Below are 20,228 nucleotides of genomic sequence, written 5' to 3' on the forward strand. Positions count from 1 at the left end.
CAGGGCAGGGGCAGAGCTGGGGGAGCAGCACCTCACCTGGACCAGGTCCAGCTCCCAGAGGGTGTCCCAGCCACCCTTCCCCAGGTAACTCCTGCTGCTGGCTTGGCTTTTCTTGGGTTTTGCTTTTGCTCTTCCTCCTCTGCTCGAGCAGCTCTGTCCTGTGCTTTCCTACTGAATGATCCTGGGATTTCCTGCTTGGCTTCTCTTGTTTGGGCTTTAAAGCACCTGCTGTAACTTTTCACTTGCAATTGCACTGACTTTTTTCTGCAAAAGGACACAAGAATGCAAAGACCAGCTTTCTGACAGCACCTTTCTACCGGCCAGGCTGGGATTGTTCACCTTGTGGCATTGTTGAACTGTTCCCTCCCTGAATGCCCAGGGTGTGAATGTTTGAACTGTTTTGTTTTTCCCATTTGGCTCCAGTGCAGAGTGGCTGAAAGAATTGTATTAAAAACTGCCCCTAGAGCCTTGAGGGCTGTGGTTCTGCATGCCCTGGATGCACAGGCAGCTGCCAGGCTGCTACTCGAGTTGTTCTTGGGTGTTTCTTGTTTGCTGTAGGTGAGTCAGCTCAACCCTTCCTTCTCCTTCCCTTCACCACTGTCTATTGTGTGTCCATTCCTCCTCCCCAGCCACTGGCAGGGCTCAGATGCACTTGGCCCCTGCTTTCATCACACCCAGCACGTGTCTGAGGTGTCAGTTCCTGCAGGACAGCAACTGAGAGCTGCGCTGAGGGAAGGTAAGGAGACTCTCTAAAACTCTCTCCTATTATTAGTCCTTTCTTGGCTCCACTTGAATCAGAGCAGGAGCTTCTGCCTTCCTACCTGGACAGGGACCTGTCTCAGTGCTCACCTGGGTTCCAAGAGGCAGGATGTTCATTGTTCTTACTGACATTTAAGTGCAACATATGGCAAGTTCTACTGAGGAATTAATTGTGTACTTTTGACATTAATAGACACTGTGACACAGGTGATTGTGATATTGCAGCTCGGCCAATACATTAGAAAGGTCAGGCTCAGCTGGCTTTAGCCAGAGTACACAGGAGATCACAGGTTTTGTCGTAGTTTTCTCTCACTGTTTTCAAATCTTTTACCACTCTGCCAGTACCAAAACAATGATTTTTGAGAGAGAGAGAGAGAAAAAATTTAATTTTCCCAAGCCTTGAACTTCTGCTCAGGCACACGATGCTTCATATAACACCAAAAAAAATTTAAAATACATTTTTTCTTTTGTATTATTTTCTGCATTACAATAGAAGCAGTGAAGCATAAGTGGGGAAAGGAATTGTTTCAGAGCCATGTCTGATGGAGAGGCTGGTAGTTCATGTTCCTTTTTAAACCAGTTGGGCTGCATTCCACCTGGCCTGAAGGAGCCCCCCACGAGGATAAGATCCTTGAAATTCAGAGAAAAAAATCTGTTTCTAGAAAGGAGGTCTAAGGATGAGAATGAGCTTTCTCCAGCTCCTCCTGACTTCTAAGGGCTTTCTTCTCATTTTGAAGAATGTTCTTGCATCAGCATCATCTCTTTTCCTTCTCAATCATCAAAAATCGTCTGGTTCCTGTAAATGCTGTCAAATCTTCTCTCATAGACTCCCAGGTTTGGTGAAGGTTTGCTCTGTACTCACAGATTACTACATTTCTGTGCTTCTCAAATGTAGAACAAAGGGCACAAATAGGTCTCTCTTGGTGGTTGTGCTGCTAAGAAATATGATTAATAACTGAGACACCCAAAGGAGAGGCCAAGTGAGCACCCTGAGGGTGGTGTTGGGCTCACAGCTGGACAGATGTGCTCAGTGGTTGACAATGTTTGAGTCTGCTCACTGGGAACAACCTCATGGCCACATCCTGAGAGCTCCCAAAGGCTCCTGTCCTCAGACAGGTTCCTGCGCCCTGGGAGTCCTCAGTACCTTCTGGAATGGCCAGAAAATAAAACACAACAAGTTCCACCTCAGCATGAGGAAGAATTCCTTCCCGTGGAGGTGGCAGAGCACTGCAGCAGCTGCCCAGGGAGAGTGTGGAGTCTCCCCCTCTGGAGACATTCCAAACCCACTTGGACTCGTTCCTGTGTCACCTGCTCTGGGTGACCCTGCCGTGGCAGGGGGGTAGCAGTGGGTGATCTCCAGAGGTCCCTTCCAACCCCAATATTCTGTGATTCTTTGGTTCATAAACACATTCTGAGTGCCCTTTATTTTTCAGAATAATCTCTTTGCCTTCACATTTAAGGATTTCATCCCATTTACTCAGCTCTAGAGCCCCACATGGGTGCAATGAGCTGCAACAGTCTCTGCAGCAGCAGTTTTGAGATGTGGTGGCAGAAGGGAAGAGCTGTGACATTACTCACTTGGCAACTTGAAACTCTGCCAGTGTGATACCATTTTGTGTATTATAATTTCTGCTGATGCTCAGATTTGTCTGTAGGTGGCAGTGACCTGTCATTTTCTCCTTAAAATTGGGCAGAAACACATGTACATATATATCACAGAATCACTGAATGGGTTGGGTTGGAAGGGACCTTAAAGATCATCTCATTCTACCCCCCTACCATGGGCAGGGACACCTTCCACTTAACCAGGTTGCTTCAACTTGGCCTTGGACACTTCCAGGGATGGGGCAGCCACAGCTTCTCTATTCCATGATTCTATATCTGCATGGAAAACTGTGTTTGGTGTTTTGGGATCATATTCTGAAAGGGTAATGCTGCAAGTTCTCCCATTTTTAGGAAAAATAAAGCCTCCAATAGCTATCCAGCTTTCTGTGAGAGAGAGTTCTGGTGAGAATATTCTAAAATTCCACATGACCACTGTGTGTGTTTTATTTTAGTGAGAATTATAAACTTGATTTTAGAAAATGGGTAATTTCTTCTAGAGAAAAACCTGCCAGAGCTCAGGGCCTGTGATCTCTGCTCTGTATCATTTAAAGATAACTTGATGTGAGTAGACCTGCAACAACAGGAAACTGGAGTGGCTGAGAATCAAGATACAAATCGTTGTTGAAATAAAAAAGAAAGAGAGGAATTTGCTTCTCTCTCTCCCCACAGATACAAACTGATTTTACAATTCATGTTAAAAAGGAAGCAAACTTGCAAATATTCCATCTTTTGCTTGTCTCCTGGCATAAAGTAGGCTTTGTGAATGGAAAACAACAGTAAATCCTCCAGATTCAACAAGATACTAAATTTACCATCGAGACTAAGCAGTAGGATTTGAATCTTGTTTTCTTCTCTTCCAATGGAATAATGTTTAAAGTTGCTAGGAAACAGAATTACAGAACAAGGACAAGAGGCCATTGTACATCCACAGGGAAGCTCTGGCTGTTTTCCACCACAAATCAGAACTTCTGATTTATACTGGAAATATCAGCTGAGGAGATAAAACCCCTGTAAAATAACTCTGCACCCTGAGCTTGAGCTCAGCAAACAGTAACTGGAAGCAACACATTCCAATTTTGGTGAACGTGATTTAGCAAAGCTACTGTTTTCCTTCTTTTATCCAATGGCTACAGGTTGTTTAATTAAAATTTAATCTAATTAAAGGAGTTGTTCTCATCCATGCCTCTGCAGCTTCACTGACTCATGCAGGCAGAAAGCAGAGCAGTAATAAAGCAGGAGGCACTTGGTACCCATGGAGGCTGTGCAGGACATCCAAAAGGATGAGCACAGCTCCAGCCCTCTGCCTTCCTCTCTCTGGACACCCTCCTGTCTCAAGGTGTGGCTCAGAATACTTTCTCTTCACTGTTTGTTTATTTATCAGTATATACACATCCATATCCTGAGCCAAAGTCTAATAGGAACTTCCCTCTTGACTTCAGAATCGCTTGCCCCTCCACCACATTACAGGGAGATTATGGGGAAAGGAAAATTAAAACTAAACAAAAAACCCAGAAGGTTTATGTGCACTTGTACACAGGAAAGAGGCTGCAATTCAGAGTTTACATGGGTGATGCCTTTACATGCTGTCTCTTTTCTTTTTGCTTTTTCAAAAGTGAAAACCAAACAAAGATATATGAGCTGTTGTAATTTATTCACAGATTTAAGTGTTTTTCTGCTGCTAACTCCATGTTGCTCTCTCCTCTGCCCTAATGAATGGTGCAGGTGTGATTGCAACCAGTTTTCCTCAACAAACAAGAAAAGTTTGTTGGTTTGTACCATTTTCTGTGAGCACCTGTGAGCCCTGAGCATAATGGGCTTGGGGTAAAGACTGGTTGGTGCAGCTTGATGATGGGGCAGGTGGGGCTTTTTAGGGACCTCAACAGCCTGTCTGTCCCCATTGGCTGTCCCTTAATTGGAACTAGGCAGCAAATTCATATTAATGAGGAAGGAAAGGTTATTTGGGTTTTTCCCTCCACCTGACAGGAACTATGGGGAATACAGTGAGTGTCCCAGAGGAAGCTGAGGAGGACAGTACCTGCACAATCAAGAGCTACCAGGTAAGGGAGAGCTACCCACTCTCATCTTCCCTCCCTGCTTCCCACTGCAATTTTTAAACCCTGTAAGGTATAAGTCCTAAAAATTGTATTATTTGCTATTTCAGGCTCTCTCTGAATCTCCTGACACCGTTAAAAATGGATCTGCTGTATTTGCTCAGAATCATTCTCCAGCAATGAATGGTGAAGGTAGGTACAGGGAAAGGTGCATTTGCCCTTCTTTTCCCATGAGACAGAGGTTTATCCCTGGGCAGCAGTCAATATTGGGGCATAGTTTCAAAGAAGAAGAGGAGCTCTTGTGAGTCAGTATGTGTGGCTTAACAGAAGCTTGAAAGCTTCAAGATAACAAAGAGTAAAATAAGAAAACACTTCTGAAGTCCTCTGGAAGCTGTTTAATAATTCTAGGAATTTGCTGGCCCACATAAAGTGGGTTTATAGAGTGAAGAGTTTGGTTAATGTCAAGTATCATAATGCAGGAGTGGTTTGGTGCTGGACCTTTCCATGCTGCTGCACAGATCCCAGGGTTTGTGCTTGGGCTCTGGTGGAACCTGTGTCTCCAAGGAACCCAGATCTGGGCTCTTGAGAGGGTGTAAATGCAGCAGTGGCACCAGTACAAGGGGATGTTACCAGTACAGGGGGCTGTTAGTGAGGATCTGTGTTTGTGGGGCACACAAGGAAATGTTTTGCAGGCTGCAAAGAGAGTACTTCATGTGTTGAAAGGGAAAGCAGGAAAGTCCATGTCCTGGCTGCATGTTCTCATCCACAGGGTGGTAAAGTCTTAGGAATCACCTCTGCATTTTTATAGGAAACCGTATTTCTGATCCTTTCAGTAACAATTTCCAGTGACTGAAATGATAGTAATATGACTCTCTCTTATTCATTTAAACATTTCCATCTTGCTCTCTGTTTTCTGGTCCTGTATTCTTTAGTAGGTGCATTGCTTTGACTTCAAGGATGCCAAACAGTTCCTTGTCAACAACTAAATTTGTATGAGGATATCTTTTTCTGTCTTGTTTGTCATTTTAAAATAGCAGTTTGCTGGGAGAAGTCCTGTAAGGTGGCAGGCATTATACCTGCAGTGATGTTGTTATATCAGAATTACCTCTGGCCCTGAGCCCTGGCAGTGCAGTGCCCCTCCTGAGTCCAGGAATGCATCTTAGTGAATACTTAATATACAGAAACCTGCCTTGCTCTCCTTGTAGAGGTAGCAGACCTTCCTGAAGAGAGCAGGGACAAGCTAAAATCTGCAGTGAGAGCTTCATAAAAAACATTGAACTGTGTCAGCTGCTTGTGTTTGAATTCTAGATAACTTAGGGTATATACAGTAGTTTATTCTTTCCCTCATGGTAATGAAATAAAATCTGTGTCCCTGTTCCATACAAACTGTGAGTGTAGCAGCTGAATAGCTGGTGAGGGTATGGATAAATCATGGCTCAGTGAGTGCATCCCATTTCAGCCCTGTTTGGGTGGGGGTCATATGGAACAGGAACAGGTTTTCAAGGGATCACCCCAGGGCAGGTTGGACCCTGAGCTGTCCCTGGAAAGGGAAGCCCCACTTCCAGTGCTGACATCTCAAAAACCTGGGGTGAATTACGTGGCCTGAGCACTCAAAATTTGTTTCCAAGTAGTTTTGAAAACTTATCTCCACATATCATAGACAATTGCTCTCTTTCAAAGACATGTGTGTCTTCTTGCTTGTCAGCACCTCATTAATTCCTTTTTCCACCCCTTGTTGACTTTGGGGCCTTTCAGGACTCAGCAATGCTCCTGTTCACAGCTCTACAGGTTCAGCCACATTCACCTTACCAGCATTTCCTTTGCACTGGATTTCTTTCTGTTTTCAGAACATGATAAACCCTGACAATTGTCTTAAATCTCTGTAAGAAAAGAAAATACTTTCTTATTCGTTATTAAGAGAACCCTCTCAGCCTGTTACATGAACTTGAAAAATCTGATTTTAGACAAAAATAATCAGCCTGTTCTGGTGATATGCAGAGGGCACTGATTACAGCTCTGAATCTCTGTTCCATGGCTAATTTCCTAATACGGTCTCACTTGAAGGCAGTTTAAAGAGTCTTCTACTAGAAAAGCAAAGCTTTTATCTTTGTGTTTCTGGTGGTGTAAACCAGCAAAGTTCTGGGGAGTAAATAAAAGCCAGATGATTTACACTGTCTGAGGACCTAAAAAATGCATGTACATTTTACTCTTAATACATAAAATGAAGCATATGGGATTGTTTTACTTAAATGGATTACCTAATTGATGTAATTACTAAATCAGTTTAAGTAGCAAGTTGAAAAATTAGACTGTCCTATGTTGATACTACTTGTATCTTAACTTTATTCATATTTAAAAAGCAGTTAAATTCATTAGCTGTTTAGATACCACTGAAATCTGACTGGTTTGTGCAATATAATCAAGGTCTTGGTGGAATAAAAGTGCAAGTGCTGTTTGGAGATGATAGACGTTATTACTATGGAAAGCATAATTGACAGCATTTCTAAAATGAAAGGATACAGTAAATAGTAGTGTAGTGGATGTTATGGTCATAAAGTGAGCATTTTTGGGGAAGACAAAGGCTTAAAAAAGGTAATTGAAGCAAGAGGGTTTAATGAGAAGTGTCAGCTAGTGGCTTGTGGTCTTTGTCCTGTTAGTTTGCATTTCTGTGATGGCCAAAGATCTGCCCATGTGCTGTGCATTAGGGGGTACAGTTGATAAATGAGTGTATGAAATCTGTATCTGTTAATATAACAGAAAAGGAATCCAGGGAGTTAACTCCATATGACCAGAGGAAGGAATGTTACTTGGAAGAGCCCCGTCAGCATCTGCTTCACATCTGGGGCAGCAGATTGGGGCCGGGTCCCTGCATTTGCTGCTTCTGCTCAAACAGGCTGACAGCTGTGTGGGCTCAGGGATTCTTTCCATGACTTGCCTTTCCTGCTCCTACTGAGTGTCAGGGTTGCAGACACTGCACAGAGGATGAGCATCCACCTTCTCCCCCTGCAGTGCCATTTCAGCAGCACCAGTGCCCTCACTGCTGCCTCAGGACTCGTTGCTCTGCAAGCTTAAGGAGAGCAGAGTTAATCCTGACTTTTCCTAATGTTCTGTGCTGACCTGTTAGTACTTTAAGTACTTGGTGGGCAACAGGTAAAGGGAAGAAGGCCAGAACTAGAAGCTGTATCTCTGATTTCCACAACACAGAGCAGAAATGGAGCAGGAGAACACAATGGGAACAACTTCACGTGTGTTTGGGTGGTAATTTCATGCAGATCAAAACAATGACCTGCCTCATAAAAAGCACAAAGGAATTACAAACATTACAAGGGAAGAAGGGTTTAATGAAGATGCAAATCCTTTGTCCCAGAGGATAAATCTCATTCAGCAAATTCTGCTCCTACCCAGCACGTAACAGAAATCATGTATTGCAACAGTTCTGTGTGCATGTAAGGCCTGAAACATGTTGCCTTTTAGGTATTTTTTCAAAGAATGATCATTATTATTCTTGCTGCTGGCTTCTATGCCCCCATTTCCATTGATTTCAGTAAATCTGTTAGGTAAATAACGATGGCAGTGAACTTAGTAAAACAAAATTATTTTTGGAGTATAAATGAGCTGTCAACTTTTTTGCATGGAATAGTGGAGCAAGATTGCAAACGAATATTAGTATGTTCTTTCTTTCTTTAAGAAAGGGGGGGAAATGTCTCATTTTGTACTTCTATAATGCACCTGAAAAATCAGTCATTTTAGCCTTGTCACAACAGCTTTTGAGGTCTTTTATGTCAACACAAGGTATACTTGGAGATATGAAAATCCTATATCTACTGTAGAATTATGATGCTGTTCAATCCTAGATAACCGAAGGAAAAATGAACCTACCAAATATCTATAAAAATCTATGAGAAATATAAATGTGAAAATTCACTCATTGCTGCTGTGTATTTAGGTTTTTAAGCCGAGTATTTGTGCAGTAATTCATTCAGGGCTGTTATAGCCCACTGTGCTGGCCTACACTGATGGAATTGTTGGTGCCAAATGTTGCTTTGTAGCCCTTACTGGTTCCTTCAGGGCCATTAAAATCTATTTTCCCCATGATTAGCTGAATCAAAAGCAACAGCATTAGCAAGTGTTTCCTCCTAGGATTGGTTTTGTGGCATGTTCATGTGCTGGTGGCTGGAAAGATGGAAAGAGACTGTTTACAGGAGCCTGGAGTGACAGGACAAGGAGGAATGACTTCGAGACTGATAGAGAGGAGGGTTAGATGGGATATTGGGAAGAAATTGTTGCCTGTGAGGGTGGGGAGTCCCTGGCACAGGTTGCCCAGAGAAGCTGTGGCTGCCCCATTCCTGGAAGTGACCACAGCCAGGCTGGATAAGGCTTGGAGCGACCTGGGATAGTGGAAGGTGTCCCTGGAATGAAATGAGCCCTAAGATCCCTTCCAAACCATTCTGTGATTCTGTAACGTTGCACAAACCATTACTCTGTGCAGTTTTTCTGAAGTCAAGGGGAAAATGATGGTCTAATATACCAAATTTCAGAAAAAATATCCTTGTGATCTTCCAGAAGAGGGAGTTTGTGCAGTTGTGGTGTTTCCTTTTTAGCATATCCTGATGAAGTGAAGGGAAAAGCAAGACAAATCTTCTGCACTGTGACTGTCTTTTGTTAAATACTTGAAAGGAAAGTGCCTGTGCAGTAGTAGCACGAAATGCAGACTCACAGCAGTGCTTTAAATTGTGTATTGATTTTCATTTCAGAGCAGCTTTTAATCTCATTCAGAAAGAGCAGCTTTGATCTACTTGCAGACCTGGCCTAGAATTTGGGAGGTTTTTCTTCTCTTCCTAATTCTGCCTCTGGACTGGGAAATAATTTTTTGAAAGAATGGCACTTCTGTCTCTTTAGAAACAAGAATATCGTGCACTTTTCATCCAAATACTGGTGTTTCAAAGCTTTTCTCTTTCCGTTTGCTGTGGCTGGGCCATGAGTCAGACTCCTCAGTGCAGCCCAGCACAGCAGTGTCTCCTCACTGCTGGTGGGATGTGCTTTGCCTGTGTCTGAGCAGACCTGCCCTGAAACAGTTGGAACTGTCCTGGCACAAGAGACACAGCAGAGCTCACGCCAGTGATGCTTTCCAGGTCTTTCATTCCTTCCATGATAATTAGAGATAAAAGGAGCTTGATAGATCCATGAGCTACTCCTTGTTTAGTTGGTTTGCTTACTGATGAGCTTATATTCCTATTTTTATACTGAAGCCAGTTTTCCTGTGTTTCATTTGTTATCTGTTACATAAAGCAGAAGTTCAGGATCTATTACAATTATTTTCCAATGGATATTGTTTCTCCCTTCTTTAGCTGGGAAAAGGCTTTGCTTTTTGCTTCCTTCCCAAGTTTCCAGCTATAATTAGAAGTTAGTGCTTCAGTTCTTTTTCATACATTACTACAGGGGCTTAGGAAAATATAACTGATCCTTAGTGGCCCCAGCTGAGTAGCTGAATAGGTGGTTGAGTAGCTGCTAATTTGTGCCTTTGCTTTGCATGTCAGTACATTGAAATAGGTGCTCATGAAATATTGCAGAAGAATATTGCTGGCCAAGGATTCTTGCCAGTGGAAGTTATTTTCTCACATGAATAATAGCAGAGAGAATTCAGGGAAAGAAACTTTCTCAGTGTACACAGAAAGCGAAAATCTCTCTCCTGGCCAGAACAGGTTGTGCTGAGGCACTGTGGCCACCCTGCCTTGCCCTCAAACACAATGAGAAAGTAAATGGCACGTTAAAAATGCTGGAAGTAGAGGAGTCAGGAGCCAGGTCCCAGCAGCTGTCAGGTGCTGGTGGCAGCTGTGACTTCTGACCCCACAGCCCTCACTCTGTCAGCTGTTGCCTCCACTGCTGTAAAGTATTTTGGTGAAGTTCCTCGAGGTTTATGCTGTCACACTCTGGGACTGCCCCTCCTGCAGAGCTACCTCCAGCTCTGGGGTTCCAGCACAGGAAGGACATGGAGCTGTTGCAGTGAGTCCAGAGGAGGCACCAGGATGATCAGAGGGATGGAGCAGCTCTGCTGGGAGGAAAGGCTGGGAGAGTTGGGATTGATCAGCCTGGAGAGGAGAAGCCTTTGGGGTGACCTGACTGTGGCCTTCCAGTGCCTGGAGGAGCTACAGCAAAGATGGAAAGAGACTATTTCCAAGGGTCTGGAGTGACAGAACAAGGGGCAGTGGCTCCAAACAGACAGGGAGGAGGGTTAGATGGGATATTGGGAAGAAATTCTTGGCTGTGAGGGTGGGGAGGCCCTGGCACAGGTTGCCCAGAGAAGCTGTGGCTGCCCCATCCCTGGAAGTGTCCAAGACCAGCTAGGATGGGGCTTGGGGCACCCTGGGCTAGTGGAAGGTGTCCCTGCCCATGACAGAGAGTGGAACTGGATGGTCTTTAAGGTCCTTTCCAAACCATTCCATGATTCTTGGGTTTATGGAAGCTTTTACCCCCTGCTACTCAGGATCAATCTGAAGCGTGAAGCAGGTCACCAAGTTAAGGCAATGGGGAAGAGCTGGGTGTTGGAGCTTTGTTCTTCTCCTGGATTTGCCCAGGAATGGGACCAGGAGTGTATCCAGGGTCTCTGTCCCTGCCACATACAGACACATTGTACAGTACCTGCTGATGCTTGGGTGGTGTTATGCAAAATCCTTGGAGGAGGTGGGAAGTTGGGGTACTTTTGGTGTGAAAAGCTAAGAGGTGGCTTTGAAAGCTGTGATCTAAAAACATTCTGCTTGCCTAATCTTAAAAAAGACTTTGACAAATGCAGCTGAACACCAAAGGTCTGTGCTGTGTGTGGAAGACAGGTGTTTCAGTCAGGTTTTGTTGATATCTGGGGTTTTATTCCTCTTAAAGTAAAATGTGAAAGGCATAATATTGACTAGACTATTACAGTTATAATTTGAAATAATTTCAATTTTTCATTGAAACTGTCAATTTTCACATTCTAATTTAGCGAGTCAGTTTGAGGCTGTCAGTTTTTCACAGTTATAATTAAGTAGATCTAAATTCATTCCTGAAATCTGTGCTGATGATTGACAGGGAAGTCAGATCTATATTCTAGTCAAACGAGGGAAGAGAAGCTGGAACTGAGGGGGAGCTGTGCAAGGTTTACCTCTTGACAAGCCTCCTCTCATTTACTGGGGTTTTGCACCACATCATCTGTGATTCAGTCTCCCAGCCACAAAACAGATACAAGAAAGATTATTTTTCTTTTTTCCTCTTGCTTCTTTTGTCTTCTATAAAGCAGAAGCCACCTCCTTCTGTCTGCAAATCTGATCCCTAGGGAATTTCACCTCGCCTGTACTATGAAAGTGCAATTGTATTACAAAATATACTTTTAAGGTGAAAGATATTTCACATCTAAAGTGTGATGTCCCTGTGTGTGCACAAGGGGGAATGATTTGTGAGAATTTTGGTGAGGGAAATGTGATTCATCCGTACTGTTAGTGGGTAAAAAGAGTCAAACGTAAGGACAAGAAGGGTGGCTCGGATGTGATTTATAAGTATTTAAATCAGGCTTAAAATAACCTACAGGCTATAGAGGAGTGCAAGTAGAAACTGCACTGTGAAGAGTAGGCAGCAAGGCAAGGAACAGTGCTGGAAAAATGAATGAAATAAGTCATGACTACAAAGCCCACGGGAGAGTTTGGCCAGCCAGGAAACAGGATCAATCCTTGTGCTTTATGTTCTTTTTTCCTCTTTAGCTTTGACAGAGGAAAGTGTAATATATTAATATATAATCATCTCAAGTTTTACTTAATTTTTTTTTGCATATGGCTAATTTTCATGTAATCTTACTGTGGTGTCCACTGGGCTAAGTAGTAAAAATATGGGTTGTTATCTGACTTTGGCAGCTGAAAGGGGAGGTGTGGAGAAGGTATAATTTGCACCAACTTGGTCAAGTTCAAGTTGAATGAGAAGTGGCAGGAAAGAAAATCAGCCAGGCAGGTGTGATGGATGAGCAGAAGCTCGTATGTAGCACGGGAAGGCACAGGGTCCCAGGTGAGCTGCCCCTTGTGTGGTCCTCCCCAAGACCCCACATTTGGGACCCAGTTTATTGGTCCTCCCCGAGGCCCCACATTTCAGACCCGATTTGTTAAAGCACCGTGATTAATCGTACACCCAGCACACAACTCCTTTGCTGTGCCGGATAATTCCTGTTCTATCCTTCTGTTTGTAGTGGATGCAAAGGCGAGTGTTGCCCGGGATAATGTGGCCGTTTCTTCCCCGAAGACAATGGAGCAGGGCCCCGCTGCCGAGGCGGGCGGGCAGAGCCTCGGGAGCGCTGCCAGGAGAGCTGGGCCAGCTGCTAAACCCCGCTCTGTGCTCGCCTTCTCGTGGGCTGTACCAGGGCGTACTGAAGATCCAGCGGCGGATTCATCACTTGGATCGGCGAAACTTGATGTCAGCCCTGTGTCTCCCAGCGGGAACAAAGCCCTGAGTGAGGGAGCAGAGGTTCCTGGGGCAGCTGTGCCGGAGGAAGGCTCCGATAAAAACCTGAGCCGGGCACCACTGCAGGACATCGAGCTCACGGTGTCACCTGAGGGAGAGGATGTGGCCACCTCAAAGCCAAAGCCAGTGACCTTCTTTGACAGGATCTTCAAACTGGAGAAGGGAAAGGAAAGGAATAGAGCACGAGGTGATCCCCAGGAGGAGCGGCAGGTGTTGGACGTTCCTGACGGGAGCATCGCGGCTGCGGGATTACAGAGCACCTCCAATGGTGTCCCACAGGGGAAGGCAAGTGCTGCTGTAGAATATCCATTCACTAATGAATATTGAATATTGGGAAGATTAATAGAGTAGGACAGCTCCATGTTGGGATGGCTGTGAGTGAATGTGTTGCCACAGGTAACGCCTCGCAGGGCTATCTGGAGAGAGGGTGGGAGAGGAAGCTGTGGTAAAGTGGTGAAGTCCTGGTATCTGTCTCATGGCTAAATGCTGGCACTGACCTCGAATTCAAACTAGATTTTAACTCTCTGAAAGGTTTAGTCAAGATTGTTGTGTCCTTAAGAGCTGGACTTGATGATCCTTGTGGGTCCCTTCCAACTCCAGGTACTCCATGAAATATCTGTGCCCCTGCTCCAATGCCAGGGTGAACAGTAGCCAGCTACCAGTGACAGCAAGAATGCCTGAAACTAAAAAACTAAATGCTTTAGGAGCATGGAGTTTAGCCCTGGATGGTTTTAAAATAGTTCTTTGCTGTGTTTTGTGCCATTCTTAAAATAGTCCCACCTCTTGAGCAATAGCTGCTTGTTACATATCCTACATATTAAAATAAGGAATATGATACAGCAGCAATTTTTTTTACTCCTGCCTATTGTGATTTTTTTTTTTTAGTCAAGGAAATCTGGTCCATTAGAATTGATTTTACAGGATGGGATTGTGATATAAGAAACTAAGTATTATAACTGTGAGAGCACATTAGTCAAAGGAGCTGAAAACAGGTATGAGTTGAGATTTCACACTTCCTGCAAAGATACTGTAGAATTAATTTTTGGGTAATTAACTTCTCAATAAGTCCATCTCCTGGATGGGGATAAATGGCATAACTCTTATTAGTTCAGCTGGAGAGGTGGAATACACTAATTGGTGATCTAATTCAAATCCTGTCCAATGTTAGGGACTGGAGGGAGGAACTGCTCCACTCATCAGAACCTATATATAGATGTTATTTTTATAAAAACTGGTTTTATTGGCCTAGTTCAGACTCACAAACAAGACTGCTGTGTGATCACTCATGCTCTGAGTAGTGCTGAACATAGTTCACCAGATGCTCACTGCTCGCACTGCCAACATTGCAGGTTGTCCCAAAAAGTCTCTTTGATCCTCTGCCTTGTCTTCTCTATCCTAGACCTTCCCAAATTTGAAGATCACATTTCTTGTATGAACTTACAATTTTTAATATTTTTCTGAAGCTTCATTTGTAAGACAAAACATTTGCATTTATGACCACTGCCCTTCCAAACTGGCCCCATCACTAGTGTTTCAGACAGCTACAGATGCATGCCTAAACAATCCACACTCTCCACCAAGCAGAATATCAAGTCATTCACTACCTAAACAGAACAGGGGAGATAATTGAGAATGAATAATCTGTTCAGTGCACACTGGCACTTCTGTGTGTAGCCTGTGAGAAGGAAGCCTTTCAACACTGTAAATTCCTGAAGATTTTTTTTGACCAACACAGACAATAAGTTTGCCTTGTGGCTTGCAGGAATTGTTACTTTTACAACCAAAATTCCTATGTCCTATTTTGCTGTCGTTGCAGTGACACTACTTTCACACTGTCGAGTGTGGAAGGTCACAGTTGGTGCTGCTGAAGTAACACAGTGTGAAACTCTGATGGAATAACAATCTGGAGGAGTTGTAACCAGAAGTCAGAGTTAAACACTTGGTGGGAGCAAATAGTCGTGTTGAAAGCCCAAGTAAACCTGTGATGACTGTGTGAGCAGCCATCAGGGGACAGGACAAGATAATGTAAATCTTATTCTGCCAGTTCTAACAGCTCCTGGAAGCACTGTCCATTCAGATCAAGCTTTTTTTGTATCAGTACTGCCCATATTTCTTACTAATTCTTAGTGATTTGGAGTTGACTTCAAGTTGTCCTGTACCTACCCACATCTTGGATCTCACTAATGGGAATAATCCGGACATCCCAGGCACTCCTCAGCTGTGGGTGATATTTGGTGTCTGAGTGTTTCAGGATTCCAGCCCACACAGCAGCTTTTTGGAGCTGCTTTTTGGGAACCTGCTTGAGGTCAGGTCTGCTGGGTATCAGAAATGCCTGGACATCTTATGTGTGTGCTTAAAGCTGTACCATGGAAATGCTTGAGCACTCATAAAATCAGGGCTCAAGTCACTCAGTGTAAGTAAGTGGCAGAAGTGTATCACAGGGGAGTGAAATTTTGGCCTTATCCTTGAATTTCTGGACTATAATTTTGTATTTAATTCTTCCAACATGAAAGGGAAAATATGTTGGGGGCAGAGAGGAGTTAAGGACCTTTTCTGGGAAAAATATATTAACTAAACACTCCAATATGTTGTCAAATTTAAGTCCATTTCTAAAACAAAAGCTCTGGCTCTGCCTTGCAGCACAGTTGCCTTCTGTTCCCCGAAAGTTTCTAGTTCTCATGTAGGATGGGAGAATGACTAAATCTAATTTAATTACTGTTACTGTAGTAACTACAAACTGTTACCAAATAATCATATTAAAAATCCAGATATTGCTGCCAACAGTTCCTTTTTCTTTTTTTTTTTTTTTGGTGGATTATGACTCGTGGTATCTGTAAAAGCTAAAAGCAAAGCAAAGTTTCCCTGAATTGATTGCCAACACAAAACAAACAGCATTGCTGGTAAGTAAGAGAGAGGCTCCACAGTTGTAGCTTAAGAGCTGCACAAACATTCTGTGTTTGGTGAACCACTCTTTATTTTTGTGGTCTACAAAACTACATTCAGAACACAGCATAATTAAAACAAGGACAGAATTCATGAATTCATGAAGCATTTACTATGTAAGCCAAAGAAAAGATAAATTATATGCCTGAAATGTTTCACTGAGCCATGATTCATGCAAACAAAAGTGCTGGCAGGAATACATTCTTTTGATATGTTTGGGTTTTTTTCTGATGACTGAACTGAAACTACAGTATGAGTATTTAAGGTGTTTATTACCCCTAAATTTGGCTCCTCAGAGAAATGAATTGAACATTTACATGGGATCTGTTAACTCCTAATACTGACCTTCTGTTATTTCTAGACTTTCTTTCATTATTTGCCCCCAGGGCTTTGCACAGGGAGCTACTGCAGAGGCTTTTGTGGTGATTTTGTGGTGCTGAAAACATGATAATGTAGGACTGTGCATTATCTCTCCTTGATTTATATGCTGATGGCCCGAGTCTGTGCTCCTTCCTGCAGCAGTATTCCCTTGGGAGCACAAGATGGATCACAGCATCTGTCAAAGCCTGTATTTCAGTTGTATCTTGGTAATTAAGGGCAGCCTTGGACTGGGAATCCTGGAGTGTGAGGATACTCCTGCAGTGGTGGGTTAGGGGGCACATTTGTGCTCTGAAGTTGGAGCTGAGTGATTTTTGGATAGTGCTGTGCCTCAAGCCCTGCAGTGTCTGCAATGGCTTCCCAGGGAGGTGTCCTGGGACAGCTGGTGCTGCCAGAGGTGGTACCTGGCACTTCTGGAGCTGTCCCATCTGGTATCTGCTGCTGGAGACAGCTGTGTGCAGCAAAGATCCCTTCCTGCTACAGTGCAGCCCAACATCAGGCTTGTGTTGCAATAAAAAAAAAAACCTCTAATTTGTTTATTATTCTTGATAGCATCAAACAGTAAAGAGCTTGATGGCATCAAGTACTCAGCTGTGAAGCTGGTTTTGTTTAGCAACATATCTTGTGCCTCCTGCTCCTCTGATCTCTTGCCTCATGGCTCTATTGGCCCTTTAACATCTGAAAGGGAGCCAGCATTTGTCATAGGAGCTCTTTAGATGCCATCCCTGGCTGTGGGGCTGCCCTGGCCACGCATGTTCTGCATGGGACAGATTGTTCCTGGAGCCACTCTGGCCTGGAACTGGCAGCTGGACAAAGTGGTGTGTTAGGCCCTTGTCAGAAAGTTCTGAATATTTGAGGCACTCAGCCACTGTGCTGTGATTCTTCCTGGGTAAACTTGGAAAATGGTGGGTGGAGAATTCAATAAAAATCTGTTCTTGCATTTAAAGCCTTGTGTATTTAACTCCCTCAATGCTGTGTGGAGACTGACCACTCCATGCTCAGCTTTCCTGCTGTCAGTTTATCCCTCTGAAGTTCTAAACCATTTATGCATCTTTAGGCAACTCCTTCCACTAGTCACCTAGAGAAAACTCTGTCCTCTGCAAATATTATGCAAATGCTGTGAGATTTTTAATTGTCTAGCAGAGGGAAAGGTTCCAGAGCACAATTTATTTTGTTTGACTTTTCACACCAAAAAAACCACTGAACTGTAATGGGTAGCTAAGGGGAAAAAAACCCTTGATGTCACTTAAACCCCCAGGAAGATGCTGTTTACTGGAGATACCTAGACAGGCTCATCAGTATTTCTTGTCCTGGTTTTTCCTGTGGAGTAATCTGGGCATCTGGTTTGCTACAATTTCTTCTCTAGTTGTTCTTTCCTGGTGACCCAATGGATACTTGGGAACTGTGGATTAAACAGTTGGGGATGGTAACTTCTGCTGAACAGTTATGGAACTGCCAGGATGGTCTACTCAGTTTTAAATCCTCACCAAAGTCAAGGTGCCACCATTGTGTCAGTCACAATTTACTTTAAAAATTATCAACGCTGCATTTACAGTGTGGATGGATTGAGGAAAGGAAGGAGGATTATTGGTAACACTCAGACATCACTAACCAGGTGTAGTACTAGTAAATATTTAATAAAGGAGATGCTGAATGGAACATGAGGACTTGTCTCAAGCTGCTCTCTCATAATAGCACTTGTGTTGAATTCACCTGTGCAGGCTCAAGGCAAAGGTGGCCAGAATAGCAGGCAAATTCAAAGTGAAAGGGTGCCAAAACTAGTCATAACCCTCGTTTAGGTGTCTAAACAGAAACTAAATAATAATGCAATATTAATTACATACTTGAGTGCTTGAACACTGGAAAACACTTTCTGGGCTCTGGGAACTGTAATTCCAAGAAGAGAGGAGGCAGCTCCATCTGGCTCAGTAGAATTGCTTTGGGTCATTGCCTTTTTCCTTCTTTTAATCTGTGTCATGTTTGTGTTTGCTAGATAAAAATTACTCCTGGAATGGCAGAATACAGTATCAAAAGCAATCTTTGTATGGTACAATCAGGCACTGGGCTGTCAAGGGCCAAAATCTCAGCCTTTATTCCCAATCTTCGTAAGTTCAGCCTTGAAAAGAGAAGAGTGGTGTTTAGGATGCTGTGTGTGACTTGATTTGTGTTTGTTGTACTTGGTAGCTGAGAACAATGTTCCCCCAACCAAGAGCCAGTGCTGAATATGTTAGAAAAGAGGGGAAAGAGATGTATAAATGCTCAATTGTTCTGAACATGTAGGCTGGGGAAGTATGGTTGGAATTAGGGTTGTGACTCTGAGCAACAGAATGCAAGTCACAAAAGTTACTTTTGCATTCCACTGGAAATCAGGCAAACCAGGACTGAGGAATCTCTACCCCCCCCTTTTTTTTAGGAGATAGATGACTGCAACCAGAAGGACCCACGGGAGGACTCTGCAGGTGTCCCCAGTCCCAGTTCTGCTCAAGCTGAGAAGGCAGAGGTAAAGCAGGACAGCCCCCAGGCAGCTGCTGCAGGAGACAACTCCGTCATGAGCTTCCTCAAAACACTGGTGAGACTTTACCTTTCCTTTCCATCTCTTTAAGCTTTAAATTGCTCCCAAAAATCCCATGTGAACATGAGCTGAGTGTGTGTTTGCTGACAGGGGCAGTGGGGAGGGATGAAATGAGAGGTGTGTGGGTACAGTGCAGTTGTGATCAAATGATGGACACCTGCTCTGGAAACCTTTACTTCTGCACAGATGCTTCTAGACCTGGAAGTATTTACCTGTCTTAAACATCTTTTGCGTGAAGAAATTTATTTTGTTAACATCTCTAAGCTCATTTTTATGAATTGATGTATAAGTTTGAATAGTAAATATTTGGTCCAGGCATTTTTCATTTTAACCATTGACTTCAAGTTGTTCTCAAGAAATGCATACAAGTATTGCTTCCCCCTCATGTGGGAAAATTAATACTTTCACCTTTGTGCTAGAAAAACCTGCTGATTTCAAACATGCTATCTTTTAGATCTTTTGAAAGACTGAGTGGAGTGACTGTTTTTTCTCAAATACTTTTAAGGTCTCCCCAAGCAAAGCTGAAGCCAAAAGTGATTCTGAAGACAAGGTAGGGCAGGTTCCTTGTTCAATTACTGGCCAGTAGATGTTTTTGAGACAGCCATTTCCTCTTCATTGTGTTGTTTTTTCAGCAATTGATGTCATTTGAAGTAATTAAAAATATTTTTCCCCTGAATAAATTTAAAAGGAAGATGAGAATAAACAGTGCAGTTATTCATATCTGTTAGAATCAAAATCTGAACTGTTGCATTTTCTGCAAGCTTGATGATGACTTGATAATGCTCTTGTTGTTGCTCTGACTTGTCCTTGATCTAAAACTTCAAGATCCCTGCAGTGAAAGCCTCTGGACTGCACAGAAAAACTCCATTTGCCCATAGAGCAGAAGTTTTTCTTGCACTGTGATAAGACACAAAGAAGAGAACCCTAAAAAGAACAATATAGATATAGATAAAAGAAACATATAGATATTAAGTAGCCAAAATCACTGAGCATCATCATTTTTTTCTCTCCTATTTTTCTATCCTTTTGTCCCCGTCAAATTTTGATAAAACCTGGTACTGAAATGATTGGTTTCTGCAGAAAGCTTCGTGAGGATATTTGGGGGGGGAGGGGGTATACATCACTCCCCAACTGTAGCTCAGTAACTCTGAAATAACTCCAAAAATCGTCAGCCAGGGCTAAGGTCTTCCAAGACATCCAGAAAATGCAGTTCTCAAACTGCCCTGGCTCAGTGGGACCTGCAACTCTTTCAACAACTGTGAAAAATCCGGTTGCTCAGTCCCGTTGACATACCTGGCTTTATCATGTGCTGCTGGAACAGGTGACTCCTGGTGCTGGGGTGCTGTAATTTGGAAACAAATATGCTGTTTGGGTTTGGTCTGTTATCGCACTGGGAGGGTAAACAAGCCCAGATGACTAGCAGGATATGCAAACTCATTATGCAG

The 20,228-nt window shown here is 43.3% G+C and overlaps 1 protein-coding gene across 1 annotated transcript in view; it reads left to right on the forward strand.

Moving 5' to 3' along the window:
- Nucleotides 1-4,352: 4,352 nt before the first annotated feature.
- BCAS1 (brain enriched myelin associated protein 1) overlaps nucleotides 4,353-20,228 on the forward strand; it is a 42,215-nt gene continuing 26,339 nt past the window's right edge. The window contains exons 1-5 of the mRNA XM_050313925.1: nucleotides 4,353-4,421; nucleotides 4,526-4,607; nucleotides 12,619-13,175; nucleotides 18,625-18,780; nucleotides 19,289-19,333. Of these exons, the coding sequence (XP_050169882.1) occupies nucleotides 4,353-4,421; nucleotides 4,526-4,607; nucleotides 12,619-13,175; nucleotides 18,625-18,780; nucleotides 19,289-19,333 (909 nt within the window). The remainder of the gene's footprint in view (nucleotides 4,422-4,525; nucleotides 4,608-12,618; nucleotides 13,176-18,624; nucleotides 18,781-19,288; nucleotides 19,334-20,228) is intronic.

Source organism: Myiozetetes cayanensis, unplaced genomic scaffold, assembly GCF_022539395.1.
Source record: "Myiozetetes cayanensis isolate MyiCay16 unplaced genomic scaffold, myiCay2020 scf19, whole genome shotgun sequence".
Taxonomy (NCBI): domain Eukaryota; kingdom Metazoa; phylum Chordata; class Aves; order Passeriformes; family Tyrannidae; genus Myiozetetes; species Myiozetetes cayanensis.